This window comes from Lepisosteus oculatus, chromosome 3 (assembly GCF_040954835.1).
Source record: "Lepisosteus oculatus isolate fLepOcu1 chromosome 3, fLepOcu1.hap2, whole genome shotgun sequence".
NCBI classification, from domain to species: domain Eukaryota; kingdom Metazoa; phylum Chordata; class Actinopteri; order Semionotiformes; family Lepisosteidae; genus Lepisosteus; species Lepisosteus oculatus.
The window spans coordinates 1,209,925-1,229,612 of NC_090698.1; the positions used below are offsets into that span (position 1 = coordinate 1,209,925).

At 47.1% G+C, this 19,688-nt stretch overlaps 1 protein-coding gene across 1 annotated transcript; it reads right to left on the reverse strand.

The window, feature by feature from the left end:
• Positions 1-305: 305 nt before the first annotated feature.
• On the reverse strand, positions 306-18,234 carry clptm1 (CLPTM1 regulator of GABA type A receptor forward trafficking). Its single transcript, XM_069187710.1, has 14 exons — positions 18,127-18,234; positions 14,275-14,402; positions 10,142-10,265; positions 8,430-8,588; positions 7,716-7,833; positions 6,730-6,815; positions 6,149-6,269; positions 5,281-5,525; positions 4,584-4,677; positions 4,038-4,228; positions 3,541-3,636; positions 3,120-3,255; positions 2,483-2,650; positions 306-1,944 (listed from the first exon to the last, which is right to left on the reverse strand). The coding sequence occupies exons 1-14, from the start codon at positions 18,178-18,180 to the stop codon at positions 1,769-1,771; spliced, it is 1,896 nt and encodes a 631-aa protein (XP_069043811.1). The 5' UTR covers positions 18,181-18,234; the 3' UTR covers positions 306-1,768.
• Between the last annotated feature and the right edge of the window lie 1,454 nt (positions 18,235-19,688).

A 19,688-nucleotide genomic window follows, 5' to 3' on the forward strand; every position in this document is an offset into this window, starting at 1 on the left:
ATTTAAAATGTACGCACTGTGGTCGCCGCCACCACCTCTCTGCCGTGCACCCGAGTGTGACACACTGTGGCCAGGGAAATGGTTTTGTCAGTTCAGAGTTTTAGACAGCAGAAATGGCAGACACTGCAATAATTTTATTGAATGCTCACGTCTTTGTAAAAACCTCGAAACTATAAAAACAACCGCTGACCGGTTGTTGTCAGGATCGTGTTTTTTTTCCTCCCTAAAAGGAATTCAATGATATTCCAAATATCTGAATCGGGAACTGTAGATTTGCTCAACTCAAACACAGGGAGACAAAGGAATATGTCTGCATCGATATATTCTCACGATTAAAATAGCTGTGGATTCAATATAACTTTTAAAACGGCCTCCCAGGCTTCATTGCACAGCACGACGCAATATCTCCAATCCAGGCAGCGTTTGAGAGCTTGTGAGTTGGTACAAGTGAAGCGTCTGCTCACCATCGCGCCCTCTGCGATGGACTTTTCCCAGTTCCTCTCTGGAAGCCTCCACCACCAGGAAGAGAACAGGACACCAGCACATACACCTTGAACTCCAGCTGCAGCTCAGGCTCCAGAAACTGACAGTCCCCAGAGAGAGGATTTAGCCTAATAAAAACTCAGCCACAATACCCACCAGTAATGGACTTATACAGATTCTTTCATTTTATTGGCTTGTAACTATAAAGACCCAAGAATGAGGTCTCTGATGGAGTAGTGTTTCACTGAGCCAGGCTGAGCAGCAGGACCTTGACTGTCTAGTACCAACAGACATCCCTTCTCCATAGTGGGGTGTGAATTTGGACCCAAATCTGGTGCCATTTAAAATGTTAATTTCACTGAATGCGATATACAGTAGTAGGCATGTCTTTAACGACGTCAATTAAATTTCATAGTAATTGGTTTTTAAAAACTGATTTTATGATCACTTTTTAGACTTGTACAGATAATTAAAAATTTCAAATTACTCTATAAAGAGTATGTGCCAAGTCAAACACTGTTGTGATGTATGGCACAAGAAGTCAGCCAAACACCAGGAAGTGTTGTGGAGTTTATACAAACGAGCCTGGCCTTCTAACACAACGCGATATGGGTGTCACCTTGAAATAATTAAAAACATCAGTCTTGCTCAGAATTACTTTTTGCACATCAGCTACTGCTAAACAACTGACATCAGTGTAATTAAGGTACAAGCCTAGAGTCTGTACAGTTTAGGACATACATATACAACAAAAATCCAGTGACTGAAAATCAAATAAGTATTAGAATGTTTTTTTACCTACAAGGCTTTTTGTTAAAATTCTGAAACATCAAGGATTTTAGAAACCAGTGCCCCTCCTCTCCCTCCCTGGCTGTTTTACACACAATCTTCCTAAACGGTTGTACTCGGCAGACACTGAAATCTCAGCCATCCTGGTCAGCAGTAGATCATACCCGACGCTCTCACAATGGAATGGAATTCACAACGGAACAGACAGCAGTGGCTCTGTAGTTTTAAATATGGAGATATGTGTTGCCCCCCCCACCCTGCCCCCATCCCATATCAAAAAACAAATACAGTACGTCACGTTATACTTCACTGAATCTTCCAAAAAAATATAAAAAAAATCTGGAAAAAGTTTATATATACTTTATCTGTCATATCCAAAGGATAGTTTACCAATTTGTTTAGTGTCCATTATCTCCTGTCCCCGATGCCCCGTCAAATGAAACATTAATTTCTGCATTAATTATTCTTAAATCTCTCGTTATAAAGATGAGGTTAGTTAATCGTTCTTCTTCTCTCCCTCTGGTTTGTCTGTGATGGCCACGCCCTCCGTCCCGGCCACCTGCTCGGGCTTTCCCGTCGTGTGATCCACCCCACTTGTCCCAAACTCGTTCACGCGGTTGGGATCCACGCGGTAGATCCATCGCTGGTACAGGTAGATGAAGAACACCACATCTGCAGAAGGGGGACGGCACAGTGAGAAAGGCGAAGAGACGCGTACACTCCCAGGTGCCGCAAGCCCACACTGCAGGGTCGCCCGGCGCGCTGCAGCTCCAGACTGACTGCACCGCCGCTCGAGCCCCGCGCCTCCTGAATCACAGGTCGGCTTCCCAGGACACGAGCAGAGAACCACAGACATCTGTCTCTTTAAAGGATACCTGTGTATTTCTCAGAATATTCTCAGTCAGTAATGCCTAATAAGAAGGCAGAAAATGTCATTTTCCGGAATCGAGCCCTCCGTGTCAGTAAGGTATTTATGTTCTGGGAAACAAAGTGACGATTTTAACAAAAGCTGCCCAGCCACTCTGTTGAGGCTTTCAGACGAAGCTGGATGCCATCAGCTACTAGCAAGCAAGCGAAGGAGATGTGCCACACGGGCTACTCTCGGTTCCCGGCTTACGTTGGTCACCTTATTGGGCAGATTCTTTTACGCCGTGGGGTTTTCGCTCCTGCACACAAACACTATGAATACACACAGCAGCACAATTCTTACCGTCTCTGAGGCAGCCTATTCTGTACATCATGGGCATCTTAATGACAAAGGCGAACAGGTCGTCGATGAAGGTGTTCAGAGCTTTGTAGGTGAGCATCCTCCATGGGAGGTGAGCGACTGACTTCAGCTTGTAGTTAATGAAGAGCTGAGGAGTCATTGTGATGAACCCTGGGGACAGGAGGAGGGGGAGAACGATCAGGCCTGCTTCTTCCTTCTGCTCCCTGTTCCCAGCGCCCCGTAAACACACGAGCCTCGGGGGCGCCCCTCCCTGCAGCTGCCCCGGACCCACCCGCAACAAAGGCTCAAGCAGAAAGGCTAAAGAATTCTAAAGCGCCACTTAATATTTCCACGACAGCCAGTAAAATATGTCACATACATTTGTATTGACTATTTCTTAAGAGTATAAAAAAAGAAAACAACCATGACTATGTTTTCTGTTCATATTTAAAGTTGAAACTATCAATTTGTGAAATCCATAAACACGAGTACCACACATTGGAAAAGCGTTGTGGAAAGTGTGCATTATGGGATATATCCCCATTCCATTAAAGACCTGTAGATTTCAGTACTGTAAACATCTAGCGCACTAGGAGGCCTCACTCATGGTTTCAGACAGCAGATTAATGAAGGTACTTACCAAAGGTTAACAAAAAGCCATAGAGCATGCTTAGAACCCAAGAATACCATCCTTTGTGCTCTACGTATAACAAGCTATAAATAGCATAGCAGCCCAGTAATGGGAAGAGGAGCCAGGACAGATACCGAAACGCCATCTAAAAACACACACAGGAGAAAACACAAAACAGAGCCAGTTACATCGTCGCCACAATGTCTGCAACAGCATTATACTGTGCAGAATGTGCCTGTCATGAAGTGCTTTATAATATCCCTTCATTGTTTCAAGGTACCAACAGTGCTGTCCTTGAAACACATCCCCATACTGCATTATAAGGAAAATCATGTTTCTAGTATTACAATAGCAACAATGTAATAGCAATATAAAATCACATGGCACTACTGAGCAGACAAGATTATGCTGAGAAGGAGTCCTTACTCACATCGTCATAGATTTTGGTGGAGGACTGCACATATGTGGACTTGTCTTTGAATGTTAAGCGTGGGAACACTCCTGCCACTCGGTTTTCTCTGTCCAGCTGAAGGAAGAGGATGGACAAACATTACAGCAATTCTCTACTACAAATAAACAAGCTGTCACCAAACCACATCTCTGGGAAACTGAGACTCAATTCAAGACCAGAGTGAAATTTGAGAATTTCTCTGATGCTCCTTAAAACTTAATAGCAAGAGGAGCTTTTAGTGCAACACTTCTTCCGAATTTGTCTAATAAAGTTCATTTAAGCTGAAATCCAAAAACAAGCCATACTCAGATGACCTTAAGTAGGCATAGCTTTAAAGAAACATTAATTTAAAAATGCAGCTTTATGTATTTAATCACAATTGCCATCTCCCTTCAGAGAGAGAAAATTCAACAGAAAGAATAAAGGAGTTAAAGTCCAACCCCGCTCCCCAGCCCCCGACTCCCCTGCCAGCTCACCCTGACGTCCATGACTTTGGTGATCTTCCAGAAGTCGATGAGCAGCCCAATGAACACGCTGACCTGCACCACGAAGTTGGTTTCGTTATCCAGGATGTAGAGCAGCACTACAAGGGACTGGAACACCCCGAAGAAGACGGAGCGCACGGAGAGCCCCTCCAGAGACTGCCGGCTGTTCCAGAACTGAATATCTGGGGGGGGAGAAGGCACCTTCGGCACAGACCCGACACCAGCCTGCTCAGCACAGACCATCGCTAGCACGTCTGCCAGGAGCAGGTGTCTCCCGCCCACTTCCATACACTCCTTTTGTGTGGGTGTTTGGAAAGTAACTTCAGAAAATGTACTCATGACGTCCCGGATCAATACAATGTTATGACCCAAACCAGCAGGTTCTAACAGGCTAAATGCTCTTCATCTCATTTGTAACCAGTTACTACTACATTAACGTTCCTCTTAATGAAGCACTCCTCACTGTAAAAGCTCGTTATTCTGGTATGACTACCACTTAATGCCAGCGGACTAGCATGATCAGAACAGCCCGTTTACCGTTCTTGAAGGCCAGGAACTCGAAGATGCTGTGTACAATGGACACCACGATGGTCAACCCCAGGAGATAAGGGTTGGTCTCCAGCAGGGCCACCTGCAACATGGAGAGAAGTGGGCTCAGCACTGACCAGTGACCTGCAGTTCCACGGTACTGTTAATGACTGACTACTACCACGCTGGAGTCATTATTAGCCTGCAGGGAGAAAATATTCTACGGATCTCTCATGCAAACAGTGCCCAATGGCTCCAAGATCTCTCACATTCTTTTTATTCAAATAATCAGCCTTAACACAAACTACTGTTAAACTAGATCAACACTTGTAATGTTGCTTCCGAAATGCATAGTTTATCTACTACCTCTGTCGGTAAGTCCTATTAAATCTACTGGCAACAGTCATGGCAACCAGCACTGAGATCAGTAGTTCTTAAAACATCCTTTGTGGTGAAAATGTGCAATACTCCTTACACTAAATTTGTAGAGCTACTTTTTGAAAGATCTTGATAAGATCCTGCTATCACTGAGGATCCTGCTATCACTGATAAGATCCTGCCACACTGAGGCCTGAGGCCTCACTCACTCACTAACCATGCTGCTGCTAAAGATCAGCAGTCTTGGGGAAGTCATACTGTGCTGGCCTGTGTTGGTCACTCTATGAGCCCACTCTGGACTTCAGCAGTAGTTCTGCCCCATTCTGACCTTCACAGAGTCCTGGTCTTCATCCGACTGCTCATACATGTCCTCTCCCAGGAAGTTCCAGGGGGACTTGGTGTTCTGTGCAGCGTAGAGCTGCCAGCGCCACAGCGACAGAGGGCAGTAGGACAGGCGCAGAGGCAGGAGGTCCAGGGACTCATTAACAGGGAAGTAATCCTTCTGCAGGTTCCAGTAGTCATTGAAATACACAATGGGGTAGTAGTCCCCGCTCACGGCGTCGAACTTCACATCTACAGAGAGGGAGCATGAGTAGAATGAGCCACAGCTGAGCAGTTCGTATTCATATAACAGGACCCAGGGCTTTTTGCTTTATAAGGATGCTACCAAAAGCACGTGTATTTCACCCGTTATTCAACCATCTCTGTGTTGGTGAACACTTAAAAGGGCAGCAGAGATTAGAGGGATTCACGTTATCTTTCCAACAGCTTGAAAAGAGCAGACTGCGCTGACCTGTCTCTGAGAAACAAAAGATGAGATCACTTTATTGGCCATATACAATTTCTTGCATTAGGAATTTGTCATTTCGCAGACCCCAGCTTGCTCTCCATGAGACACACAGACGGGGAGAGAAGCTTGGGGTCAGAGCGCAGGGTCAGCCATTGTACAGCACCCCTGGAGCAGTTGGGGTTAAGAGCCTTGCTCAGGGGCCCAACGCAGTAGGATTCCTCTGCTGGCCACAGGATTTGAACCGGCAACCTTCCAGCCACAGGCGCAGATCCTGAGCCACAGAGCCACTGCTCTGCCCCCAAAAGATGTAGCTGGCTGAAGCCTGGTGGCCTTTTCTCACTAAGAGCTCTTCTTGGGCTGCAGCAGAGTATGGCCGGCTGAAACACACAGCAGCAGGGTCACTCACACTGATCCAGGGGCGGTGGGACTGCCCCCTTCACCCAGGCTGTGTGATCGTCAACCATGTTGATGGTTAGGTTGGGGTGCCAGTGTGAGATCACCTCCACAGGGCCGAAGTCCTCTGCCCGCTGCAAGGAGCAAGAAAACAATCTAGAGTTTACATGACATTAAAAGTCTGTATGTATGCAAAAAACAAGCCTCCACTGCAGCTTTCAGAGCCTGTCAGAGAGGCACAAAAATCCAACAGTGAGACTAGAATAGAAAGCAGGTTTGCATGGTTTGAGGGGAGCAGGAGATACATTTGGCTCACATATTGCTTTGAGCTTACTGAACTGCATAAGGTAGGAACAAAGCTTAATGTACAAAAACATGTATTCATGATTTACTAATCATTTATAATCATAGCTGATCAATAATAAGCTCAATGCAAATAAGACCACCTTCACCCGAAACAACAAAGGTTGTCATTTTAATCATGAAGACAAAAGACTGTCGTTTACAAGTTAGTTTGACATTCATGCAGTTACAAAATTCACTAAGGCAATATAACAGTATTGGAAGTGTCATTTAGTATTTGGGCATTTATACCTTAATCATCTCTGGGTCTGCCTCCGTCTCTCCAGTTAACAGGTTCTTCGTCTTTAGAAACCTTCTGCGTTTGTACTTGTTTAGCACTGAGAAAAAAATATACATGATTACTTTGTCTTCTGTTTCTGTAAAAGTGTACAAAAGTACCTTATTTTGTATAGTGTGAGCAAAACCTGACTGACTGACATTTAATAAACTTAATGAACTGAATGAATTAATTTAATGCTTTTCAGACACTTTTGAGTTAAGCACTATTTTGGAGAAATAACTTACAATTTACAACACGAATTACACGTCCAATTAATGGTTTAATTAACGTTCAGCTGGAACAAAACCCAGATAAAAACCTTCAAGATAAAAAAGTATAAGTCTTTAAGCATGAGCACTTTTCATTTATTGTGCCTTTTTAATTCTACTCATTATTGGAATCATGTGCTTGATGAATATGAAATTTAATTTTAAGGGTGTGCAAACATTTTTTCTAATGTGTCTCCATATGTATATATTTATGTCAGCAGCCATATCACCCTGCAGCTCCCAGCCGGCAGCCCACTGAAGCCCAGCAGTGTGAGCCTGGTCAGTACCTGGAGGGGAGACTCCTGGGAAAAACTAAGGCTGCTGCTGGAAGAGGTGTTAGTGAGACCAGCGGGGAGTACTCTTCCTGCTGTCTGTGTGGGTCCCAATGCCCCAGTATAGTGACGGGAACCATATACTGGCACACTATGGCGGGGGTGGAGGGGATCCCCGTTACCTGTAAAGCGCTCTGTGTGGAGTGTCCAGAAAAGCGCTATATAAGTGTAAGCAATTATTATTACTGTGATTATTACATATATTTTCTTTCTATAGACAAAAGGTGGAAAGTCTCTTGAAACAGCACTCAATCTCCTCCGGCTGGAGAAGTGCTGGTCATGCCTTCACAGGCGTGTGTGGTGCGTGTGTGGCACGTGCACGTGGCCCCCGCCCCCCGCTCAGCGCGGGACTCTTACTCCGCGACACGTGGACTGTGGCCAGGCGGCGGTACTGGCCCTTGCGCTTGGGGTCCGGATGGAACCCGCTCTTGGTGAAATAAACGTGGATGTACAGGGATCCATTCTGCTTCACCTTCTGCAGAAACGACACAAAACAAGTCACACGCTGGTCAGTCACAGGCACGTCACGGCCCTGAACACAGACTTAAAGGTTTGTCACCCAGAGTACGATCCTCAGGGGCCGCAACGCTTTTCTCACCCCGAGATCTTTATTTTCTAAACTGGATACAGCTGGGGACTGCTGGCACATGCCCCGTGTTGATGGGTTCACGAGATGTGTAGAAGTTCCTAGCCTCCGATCTCCCCCTGAATCTCTGCCATGCCTGGATTTATTTTCCGGCTCTCATTTCAATTTTCAGACACAGAAAATCCCTGAAGCCTCCTCAGTGCACTCCTTCAAAACAACACTGCACAGCAGGGCAGAGACGTCTGGCTTGAAAATATGCATCGTAATACTAGACTAAAGGTTTCTGCATGTGCTCCCGTTTCAAGCAAGATGAAACAGGAAAAATGGGATCTGCCTACTAGCAGCTTACGAGGCTGAGGACTCCTTTCCAAGACGGGTCCTCCAGGCTGCAGTTTCACTATTATTCTTCAAGCGTGTCCTAGGTGAGCCCTGAAACAGATAACCCCCCTATCCCAGCTACTGCAGGACAGAGCAGCTCCACCCACCTCGGGCACCTCCAGCTCCTGGTAGTGTTCGTAGCAGCCGTCCCCGACCTCCCCACTGGTCCAGTCCCCATACACCAGGTCTCTCTGGCTCCAGTACAGGGCCTCCGTGCTGTTGAAGTCGGAGAAGTGCTCATCCTCCGAGATATACACGTGGAGATCCTGGAAACCACGCGGGAAACACATGAGGCCTTAATCCTTCTCAAACTAAACAGCTGAAAGGCAACTTTAATTTACAAGTAATAGATTTATTCCATGCTGAAAAAAAGAAGAAAGAAAAAGTTTTGGCCGTGGAGCTTTCTTCAGGTGTGAGGACTGAAGAAGCGTCAGGTTGCTCACACCTGAAGAAGGCTCCACAGCCGAAATGTGTTTTCTTTCTTCTTTTTTTCAGCATGGAATAAACCTGTTACTTGTTCCTTTGCAGCCTACGCATGCTGACGCAGCTCCCCACCTGAATTTTAACTTACGCCACACTGCCTGTATTACTGCAACTGAGGAGCAAGCTAAGATCACTTTATTGGCCCTATACAATTTCTTGCATTAGGAAATTGTCTTTTCACATACCCCAGCTTGCTCTCCATGAGACACACAGACAGGGAGAGAAGCTGGGGGTCAGAGTGCAGAGTCAGCCATTCATAGGATGCCCCTGGAGCAGTTGGGGTTAAGGGCCTTGCTCAGGGACCCAACAGAGTAGGACTCCTCTGCTGGCTGCAGGATTTGAACCCGGCAACCTTCCAGCCACAGGCGCAGATCCTGAGCCACAGAGCCACTGCCCTGTCACAGATCGCCTGAATAAAATAAATGCAACTGTTTTTAAGAAATTGTCATCCATGTTTCATTACAAAAGAGAAAACAGCTTTAAAGGAACAGGACCCTCCTTAAGGAAAGACACCTGCAGCAGCAAACAGTGCTCCTACTGACCCTCGCCCTGGTCACAGCTGCTCACAGTGTCCCACTAATTAATTCAGCAGCTTAAGGGACCTTGACTCTTTCCTTACTTAAGGAGGGTCCTGTTCCTCTAAAGCTGCTTTTTTCATCTGAAACGAAACATGGATGACATTTTATTATAAACAGTTGTTTTATTCAGGCGATTCACATTTAATTGTGTCTGATCCCCCTGACTTTAATTAAGTCAGGGGGATCAGACATCTACAATGAGCACAGCAGTAAAGGCCTGTTGGACTGGACATCACAGGGAAGCCACTACATGCTGGAGCCTGAAACACAGATCCTCTCAGGGCTTTCCTTTCCCTTTTGGTCTTTGATACTGTGTGACTTCTGTGCCGACTAAAACATAAAAAAAATGCAGTTATGAATTGTCAGCCCTAGCCCAGAAAAGATGTGCATATCTGCTAATGAAATATCTTGGAGATACACCTTGAAAGAAAGGCCCATGCAATCCTAGCACTTACATTTCATCAGTCTCAGAGGTGTCCAAAAACAGAAACCTGCCTTAAATCACAGGGATTTAATTCAGTTCTGATCCTCTGCACCATAAGGAAACTTTTAAAGTGTCACTATAAAGGTGAAAAATTCCATGAAATCAGAATGCCGCAGACAGGCAGCGCAAACATGTTTGAACTGAGGCGATAATCCTGGACACCCCAGATTTTGCACTGTGCCAAGGTCACGCAGGGGTCATGCAGACTGTATGCCGTGTGCACTGTCCAAGCGCACGAGACAGCTGGTTCGTCACCAGGGACGGGGGGCCGTACCATGAGCGTGTCCTTGGGGAAGAGGTTCCTGCTGGGCACCCTCGGGGCTCCCGGCGGAGAGCTCTGGTCCGGCGTGGAGGGCCCTCGGCGAAACCAGCTGCTGATCGCCCAGATGATGAAAATCCTATAGGAAACAACGGGAAAGTTAAGAGACAACGACTCCTGACGGCACTGTGGGGAAAAAAAACAAGTGTTTTTTCACAGGGAGCCTCACTCGGCGCCTTGGGGCTCCAAACACTGGTCAGCGTGAAGACTGGACTGTGGCTCTCCTGTCCAGACCTGGTCAGCGTGTGGACTAGGCTGCGGCTCTCCTGTCCAGACCTGGTCAGCGTGAGGACTGGACTGCGGCCCTCCCGACCAGACCTGGTCAGCGTGTGGACTGGACTCTTGGCCCTCCTGACCAGACCTGGTCAGCGTGTGGACTGGACTCTTGGCCCTCCCGACCAGACCTGGTCAGCGTGTGGACTGGACTGCAGCCCTCCCGACCAGACCTGGTCAGCGTGTGGACTGGACTGCGGCCCTCCCGACCAGACCTGGTCAGTGTAACTGGACAAATTGCGGCCTCTTTCAGCACACAATGGCGCAAACAGTGCACAGCTAACAAGCAATATTAATAAAGCACTTCAGAAATCAGAAGCCCACAAGGTTCGCTAGACTTTTTAAGGTATAAGCAGAGACACATGGTACACTACTGTGCGGCAAAAAATCATTATTCAAACTTTTTAAAAGACCTGTGAGTGTTTTTTGAAAAATTCGAAACCGTTACGAAATTGTACAGGAAAAGGAAATGGGTCGATGTGATATGCAAAAAATATCAATCGTGCCCTGAGAAATGATAAGTATTATCTGATCACCAGGGCGTAGTTATGAGGAACAAAATAATCACTGCAACTTCTCTATGCATGTATTACCAATGCTTGTAAAAAATCTAATAATTATGGAACAATCTGAAATGAACAGCACGATCTTCATTCTTTACAGCTTACGAGTGGTACAAGCAGAGACAAACACTGGTAACTGTTTAATCATCTATAGCAGCTCTAGATCTGGTGCAGCAACACTCCATGTGAGATTTCACCATTTTCTCAAAACATTCTGTCTGGGGACGTCTGTCAAACCTCTGTAGGGCTCAGGCAGAGCAGCTCTATAAATACCACCATGTTACAACACCTGCAATTATCCCTTCAATTACCTGTAATGATGGAGTCCACTGACACCAATTACAGTTTCCAAAAATAAACAAACACCCCTGCAACACACAGGTGCTTCACTGCTCGCATATTTAATAGACATCTATCCAAGTAGGAGAGTTTCAGAATTAAAAGTCTTATATCTGCACACTTTTCGGGTGCCCTACTAACTGTGTGATGCTCAAGTCGAAAATGTGTGAAATAAAATTTCAAAACCCTTTAAGCCTTTGGTTGTATTTTGATTGACATTTTAATTTCAGAAATGTCAGGTTTTCAGTTTGCTTTCCTGCTGGAAAACAACTTACCGGGCTTAATCTGCATGACTCCGGATTGTTTTCTGTTTGAAATCTGTGGCACACTCCCTTTATTCCTGTCCATTCCCAAGGGAATAATGTCCACCACAGTGCAAATGGCTATTCTGAATGGAATAGAGCAGCATGATGCTCACATGCACTCTCGCAACAGCCCTTTCTACAGAGCTCCTTCCAGGTCTGCTGCCCGTCCACAGCTCTGGTCTTGGCCAGTTCGAACGTGCACTCACTGATAGCATCTGCATGTACGGATGTCCAAATCAACAGGGCCCTTTCCGGTGGATGAAGACCTTTCCGCACATAATTCGCCTCTGTAAGTTCTTTGCCGAAATGAAGGAAGAATCCAGAGCTTAAAGAAGGTGCCCTGCTAGTTTTCCCTCCTGCATGGGTATGGCTGGGGGTGAGGTGGCTGGCTCTGACCTGGGGACACGCCAGACCAGCCACTGCCAGGCCTCTCCAGCAGCAAGCAGGTCATCAGGTGCTCGTGTGTAGGGCGCGAATGATTAATACACCCTGAGATTTATGTACATAGAAGGCACTTTATGTCATTTTAAATGGGATCACATCCATGAATATCAGAACATATTCTATAATAATAATAAACTTTATTTTATATAGCACCTTTAAAGCATGTTACCAAATGACAACAGCAATAAATAAGAAGAATACACAAGGTAAAACACAATTACAATACACAGAGGAGACCGTGGATGGTGATACTAGGCATAGTAGGAGTAAAGGGCTAAATAATGGAACCAGTTAAGGCTCTTCTAAAGAAGAAGGTTTTAAGCATGGATTTGATGGAGTTTAGAGAAGGTGACTCTCGGATATCTTTGGGGAGAGAGTTTCAGAGCTTTGGGGCGCAGCAGGAGAAGGCCCTGTCACTCCTAGAGTGTAGACAGGCTTGGGGACCAGATAGGAGACCAGAATTAGCAGAGCGAAGGTTGTGAGGTGGGGAGTAGGGCGATAATAGTTCACACAGGTACTGAGGTGCCAAGCCATGCAGAGCCTTATAGGTGAGCGTGAGGATTTTAAAGTCCACACAGAATTTGACAGGAAGCCACTGAAAGGACTCCAGGATAGGAGTAATGTGATCATTTGCACTAGACCTGGTCAGGATCCTGGCTGTCGAATTTTGGACATACTGCAGTTTGTTCAAAGTAGATTTAGATACCCCAGCGAGTAGAGCACTACAGTAGTCAATTCGGGAGAACACAAATGTGTTCATCAGCTTTTCAGCCACAGTTAGTGATAACATAGGGCGTAGCCTAACGATATTTCTGAGGTGAAAAAATATTTTTGACAATATGCTGCACGTGGGTCGAATGTCAAGCCAGAATCAAATATAACCTAAGGTTTTTCAATTTAAACTGAAGTTCAAGTACAGAACCATCTACAGATAGGGTTACAGGATTGGCTTTACAAAGTAGATGGGGGGTGCCAATAAGCATGACTTCAGTCTTGTCACAGTTTAGATTAAGAACATTTTGAGTCATCCAAGTTTTGATGTTGGAGATGCAATTAGATAGAATAGAGACAGCCACATCATGTAAATGTTGAAAAGCAAGGGGCCCAGTTTTGAGCCCTGAGGAACACCAGACTTAAAAAGACCGATTTCAGACCTGTACCCATTAAGAGAGACAAAGTGACAGCGATCAGTGAGGTAAGATTTGAACCATTTGAGAGCAGTGTCAGAAACTCCAACCAGTTTCAAGGCGAGAAAGGAAGGCGCCATGGTCACCAGTGTCAAAAGCAGCACTGAGATCTATAACCTTTCACTCTGAGCAGTCTGGTGGTTTACAAAAAACACATGACAGTCTGGCTGCTGTAGAGTACTGGAGCACATTTCTTCCAATGCACAAGGGTTGTGTCAGCACAGGATCTCACAACTGGCCCTGTAGGGCTGCTAAGACCCACTTTTATAGTCTAACCAGCATCTAACCCTTCAGGTGTGGATTCATATCCTAGGCTGGAGTTGGGTTATCATGAATAAGAGACACTAAAAGCATTATTTGTTCCTTCACCTTTCGTCTTCATACCCCGCCACGTTTCTGTCTGTTTCTCACTGCTATCATTTATTTCTCAGAACTCCTGCACTGCTTGTGCTCGATACACTTAACTTCGTAGTTTTTCAGCAGACACTGGGGAAAACTCTCTAATCCGAAACATTTTAGGGCCCTAAACTGCTGCATTCTGGATGCTGTAGTTTTCTCTCCGATCATCACTGATGAAGTAATTTGCTTGTAATCTAGTCAGCTGTACACGTCACACTGTCCAATATGTCAATGAACAAGTAATAAATAGGTCTATTCCACGCTGAAAAGAGAAGAAAGAAAACAATGTTTCGGCTGTGGAGCACCCGATGCGTAGACCTGAAGAAGGCTCCACAGCCGAAATGTGTTTTCTTTCTTCTCTTTTCAGCATGGAATAAACCTATTGCTTGTTCCTTTGCAGCCTACGCCTGCTGACACAGCTCCCCACCTGAATTACTTCAACTTCCTTCTAGAGGATGGCTTTGCATATTGACAGGCCCTTAGCAAGAACACCCAATGCACTCCGGAGACCCAGCCGCACAACATCGACCCTGTGGCCTCTAGTCATGTCGGCCCAGTGCAGGGGAGACGGCACACACCTGAACAGGACTCCCTTGATGACCTGCCAGGCGTTGGGAGGCGGCTGTGGCGGCGGCTGCTGCTGCTGCTGTGGGTTCTGTGCCGTCTGGACTGTCTGGTCCCCTCCTGCAGCCCCATTGCTGCTCACCTGCACAGACAGAAAGCGTGTTCAGGCCCCTCAGGGAACGAAACATCAACCAGCAGACCCAATAGGTGGAAACTATTTCAAACGGCAGAAACCAGGCACACTTTTATAGAAGGGCTTCTGGGGGGTCTAAAACTAACCACCCAGGCATGTTGTTGATGTCAGTAATAACTAAATGAGAAAGATGGGCCACAAGCCCTCCTCTCATTTGTAACCTAAGTAATAAAGGCTACATTAATCTCACTATTACTCTCCCAAAGCTAAGAGTCATGAGTTACCTTGCTTGCATTTCCCTACTAGCAGGTACATGACAGTCAGGTTTCAAAGCTTATGCACTCTGTATGCTGAGCCACACCTACCAGGCTGCTGCAGCCCCAAACATTAAACACCTGCATTAGGCTAGTCAAGCCCTTTAGGAAGATAATCTGGCTACTGTTTCTCCGATGATGTAAAGCCTCTTGTGGCTTGTATGCCTTTGTCTCCAAGCTGCTGAAATGTCATTTCAACTTTAGAGAATGTTTACACCAAAAACCGAACAGCTTGTAAAAAAGAAGAATATGTCTTGTGCAATTACCAAGTTACAGATCGTTCTGTCCCTGGAACACAACAAAGGGCACAGCTGGCTTGAGCCATCTGGAGAGGAATCGGCAGTAAAGCGTCCGGTTGAGCATGAACATTCCTGGGTCTTCTCTTAAAAAGCATCAGCCGTATCTTCATTGATCAGCTTACTAGATTGTCCCTTCCTACTGTGAGCTATCCAGCAGGAGTTTCCTTTGAGCTGATTTTTGCTACAAACCTAAAACCTCTACAGCAAAATCAACTGAATATTTATATCAGAATCACAGGTGGGATAAAAATCTGCTGCTGGGAGCTTATACAGTCACACATCAAGCACCAGAGTCATAAAAACGGGGTTTTAGACTAAACAATAAATACTGCACAACAGACATTCACCAGCTTACTGTCACAGGTCCACACTGAAATCAGCAGCCGGACTCTATCCTTGCTCACTGTGTTTGGATAAAGAGCACCACTCACTTCAGAGTTAGTGATCTTCCTGCTTAGCATTTTAGTAGCACTTCTGACAAAAACCTCCTGCTTTCTAAAGCACAGCAGCACACTTAAGCTAGATGGCAGTCCTGATTTTCAGTTAGTGCTCCAACCTGTCTCCCTGCTCCTCTCCTCACAAGGTCACTGGAATGACAAGTGTCTGACTCATGCCAAAGGCACCACACGGCTTTGTGACCTGGGTGTCAACAAGCGTGCAAGAGTGAAACAGTGAGGAAAACACGAATGATATGATAGAACTCTGACCTCAGATCTGTAAAAATATACACATAGATAAAACACAGATCAAGTCACTACAAATGAAATGAATGAGACAGCAGTAGCTCTCCCCCAATTGGTAAACCATGTGTTTTGTGTACAAATAAAGAGATTAGACATTAAGCTGAGATTTGGACAGCACAAGGTAATTATTACCATGCAGAAACTTTAGCTTTCCCAGGCTTGATAATTAAAACTAGATTTCACATCAGTACATTACGAGTTAATTTTTAACAGATCTTAACACTTATCTTGCCATTGTGACAACAGCACTACCTGTAACCCTACAAGAGAAGGACAGATGGGTTCAAACAGAGGGAACTGCAGCACTTCACAAAGCCGAGCCTGTCCCAGGATGACCAGCAGAACCCCTCCTCCCCTTGCTGTCTCAGCCCCAGCGCAGCGCACAGACTCGGGTGGGTCGCTCCCCGACCTTGGGATCACTGTTCCCCGGAAAGGAGGACTCAGCACAATCTGGGGCGTCCAGTGAGAGAGGCCTGGAGTGACCACAATCTGGGGCGTCCAGTGCGAGAGGCCTGGAGTGACCACAATCTGGGGCGTCCAGTGCGAGAGGCCTGGAGTGACCACAATCTGGGGCGTCCAGTGCGAGAGGCCTGGAGTGACCACAATCTGGGGCGTCCTGTGCGAGAGGCCTGGAGTGACCACAATCTGGGGCGTCCAGTGCGAGAGGCCTGGAGTGACCACAATCTGGGGCGTCCAGTGAGAGAGGCCTGGAGTGACCACAATCTGGGGTGTCCAGTGAGAGAGGCCTGGAGTGACCACAATCTGGGGTGTCCAGTGCGAGAGGCCTGGAGTGACCACAATCTGGGGCGTCCTGTGTGAGAGGCCTGGAGTGACCACAATCTGGGGTGTCCAGTGAGAGAGGCCTGGAGTGACCACAATCTGGGGTGTTCAGTGAGAGAGGCCTGGAGTGAGCTGAAGTTTGCATCTGAAGCACAGCAGTGGCACAGTATGCACACTGGAAAACTAGCAGACCGATCACGTACATCCCTGGGCTGGGGGCAGTGACTGAATTTAGCAATGTCCCATCACCCTCTACTGGGCTGAGACATATTTAAAAGGCACGATGACTTCAGGTCTATTCATGATTGAGGTAACCTATATGGCACCCTAAACTAGGACTCACAAAGGCAGCAGCAAATCAGAGCAATTTAATCACTGCAATGTCCACTCACATACATTTTAATTAATTAGAGCAGTTCTGCATGTTGTCAGATGGAGTATTGTGGATCATGCTGAAAGCTTAGGGGGCAGAGCAATGCTATTCTCACCGGCAATCGTACAGGGCAGCCAGTAGGAGCTGAAGCAGCGGCAGGGGTCACAGTCGGGCTGTCGGTGGACACAGTGCTCAGTGCGGTCTGTACTGGGCGCTTCAGAACGACGTGCAGCGTCTCTCCAGACACCTCGTGCTGTCTCGGGCCACACCAGCCAGGCTGACGCGCAGTGTTTCCGACACTGTCATTCCGCTGCCGGTCGCTGGAGTAGCGATGCGCCCTCGGTGTGTCAACAGCACCCCTCACCTCCCCCCGGTCCTCCACACCACAGCCCGGCCTCTCGCCGGCCACACCGTGCGACAACACGTTAAAGCCCTTCCATCTCGGGCCCCCAAGCCGGTCACAGAAGCAGGTTTCTAGCGGCCAGACTGTTCGCGTGTACCTTTCCACGCTCAGACGATGTCCAACGCGCCACGTTTCCATTAGTCAGTGCGAGCAGGGGGCAGCCCGGCTGCGCAGACACCCCCTGCCCGGCTCGGCAGCCCCGCCAGGAGCCCCGCCAGGCCGGAGCGCAGCTCCACTGACCCGACACGGACGCCAAAGGGCGAGATCCATCTGAACCTTTGCGTGTCGGGGGCTTGCGTGGATCTGTCAATATGTCAGCGTCAGAACGAACGCGAGCCAGCCTGCTGCTCGTGAAAATTAACCCGTCAGGCCGGCTGAGACAAAAAATAGGGCGACTATTTGTCATCGCCTCTCATCCGACCCAGTCACGATGAAAAACGCCATTTATAAGCAACACTGTCGTACATTTCTTTCTTAATCTTTCAATGACTACCCACAGCGAGTGTTTCTGTTCCCTATAGACAGCTGGTGAGCTGACGCTTAAAACACGACTGTTAATGCTCGGTTGATTTAATTAAAGGAACTAAGCAAAGCACGTCCACAATGCTCATCAAACTATACAGATCATTAATTCATGTAGTTATCATTTATATTCATTTCCCCCAGACCGCATCATCTAAAGAGAGGTCTGCTCGAGATAAGCTCCGAGAATACTCCCAAAGCAGGGAAAGACAGCGTCCTTAAGCTTTGGCCCGACTGTTTCCATGATCAACTGTTCGCGATTTTTCTACGGGGGTATTTTCTGAGGGCAGTTTTTTTACCTCGCCGTTGCTGAGGGCGGCTTGCTGAGTGGACTGGCTCTCCTGCGCCGCCATCTTGCCTCTGTCGCTGCTGGACTGGAGCTCGCGCGTCGCGAGATCGCACGCGCTTTCTCCGCTCGCGTGACGCGGTCACATGGCGGCCCGGAGCTCCCGGAAGCGCCGCTCGCCAGGACGGGCTGGCCCGACTTGGTCAATGTAGAGAATGCGTTGTCATGTCACACACAGTTGCACAAACATAGAAGAGACATTTTTCTTGTTGTGTCTTACGTGGTAGCAACATTGGCAGTATGTTTACGTGGAGGCATGGACGGATATGCTTTCCTTTGTTGACTTGTTAGCTTTTTAGATTTAAGACAATCAACTGCAGCCTGCATTTTTCCCTCCGTATAGGTGTGTGACCGCTTTCAGAGCTGGGGTCAGAGGCAGGGATATAGGTAAGAGGGAAAAGGCATCATCCAGCTGGGGGCTACACAATGGTGATGGAGGGGAGACCACTGGTCCAGTTCAGTTCAGTTTATTTGTCATAGCCACAAGTGCAGTGAAATGCTTCTTTGCTTGTATGCTACGATACAAAGACATTAAGAAAAGACCCAAACATGAACACAGAACAGCAGCAGCAACAACAAGAAGTTAAATAACAACTTTAAAAAACACATCAGACAAGCAGTGTGAAAAGAGAAAAAAACATCAGTGTGAGTAGTACTATACTATAGGTGTAGTAATGTAGATGAGTTTAGTCAGTGGCAGGGGTAGAGTTCACTAATCTGACAGTGATGCAGGAAGAAACTCTGACTCTGGAGGTTCTGGCCTTTCTGCTCCTATAACGCTGACCAGAGGGAGGGGGAGAACAGGGAGAATCCAGGACGACTGGTGTGCTCAGCGATGCTCCCAGCCTCCCTGAGGCAGCGGGTTGTAAACTGTCCACAGGAGAGGGACAGACAGCGGGCTGCTGCCCAACCACACTGTAGCCCCACATGCTGTATGAGCACACTTTTAATAGCGCACCTGTAGAATGTGGTCAGGACAGTTGTAGACCAGAGTTTTTCAGCTGTCTGAGGGAGTAAAGGCGCTGTTGTGCCTTCTGTGTAGCTCCAGGTACATGCTGGGACCATGTTAAATCATTAGCGATGAAGGTACCCAGGAACTTGAAGCTGCTGACCATCTCAGCAGCCACCATTGCTGCGAATAGGGGTGTGGTCCCACCCTGCTCCCTGAAATCGATGACCAGCAGTTTGGTTTTGCTGACGTTGAGGGAGAGATTATTGTCAGTGCACCACTCCACCAGGTTCCCGACCTCATCCCTGTGGTCTGTCTCATCATTACCAGTGATTCGGCCAATGATGGTGGTGTCATCAGTATATTTGTAGATGGACTTGGAGCTGTCTGGCCACACAGTTGTGGGTAAACAAGGAAAACTAAGCACACAGTCCCGAGGGTCACCTATATTGATGGTCAGCGTGGAAGGAAGTTCTCCATTATCCCTAACAGTCTGTGGTCGGCCAGTCAGGAAATCCAGAATCCAGCTGCAGAGAGAGGTGTTGATGCCCAGGTCATTAAGCTTC

Bases quoted from the DNA above. Each gene is read 5' to 3' on its own strand.
- clptm1 (XM_069187710.1), bottom strand. From the start codon at position 18,180: ATGGCGGCGCAGGAGAGCCAGTCCACTCAGCAAGCCGCCCTCAGCAAC. The intron at 5,526-6,148 runs GTGAGTGACCCT...CCCTCTCTGTAG, and splicing joins CCCACCGCCCCTGGATCAGT to ATGTGAAGTTCGACGCCGTG. The intron at 1,945-2,482 runs GTAAGAATTGTG...CCCCTTCTGCAG, and splicing joins AATAGGCTGCCTCAGAGACG to ATGTGGTGTTCTTCATCTAC.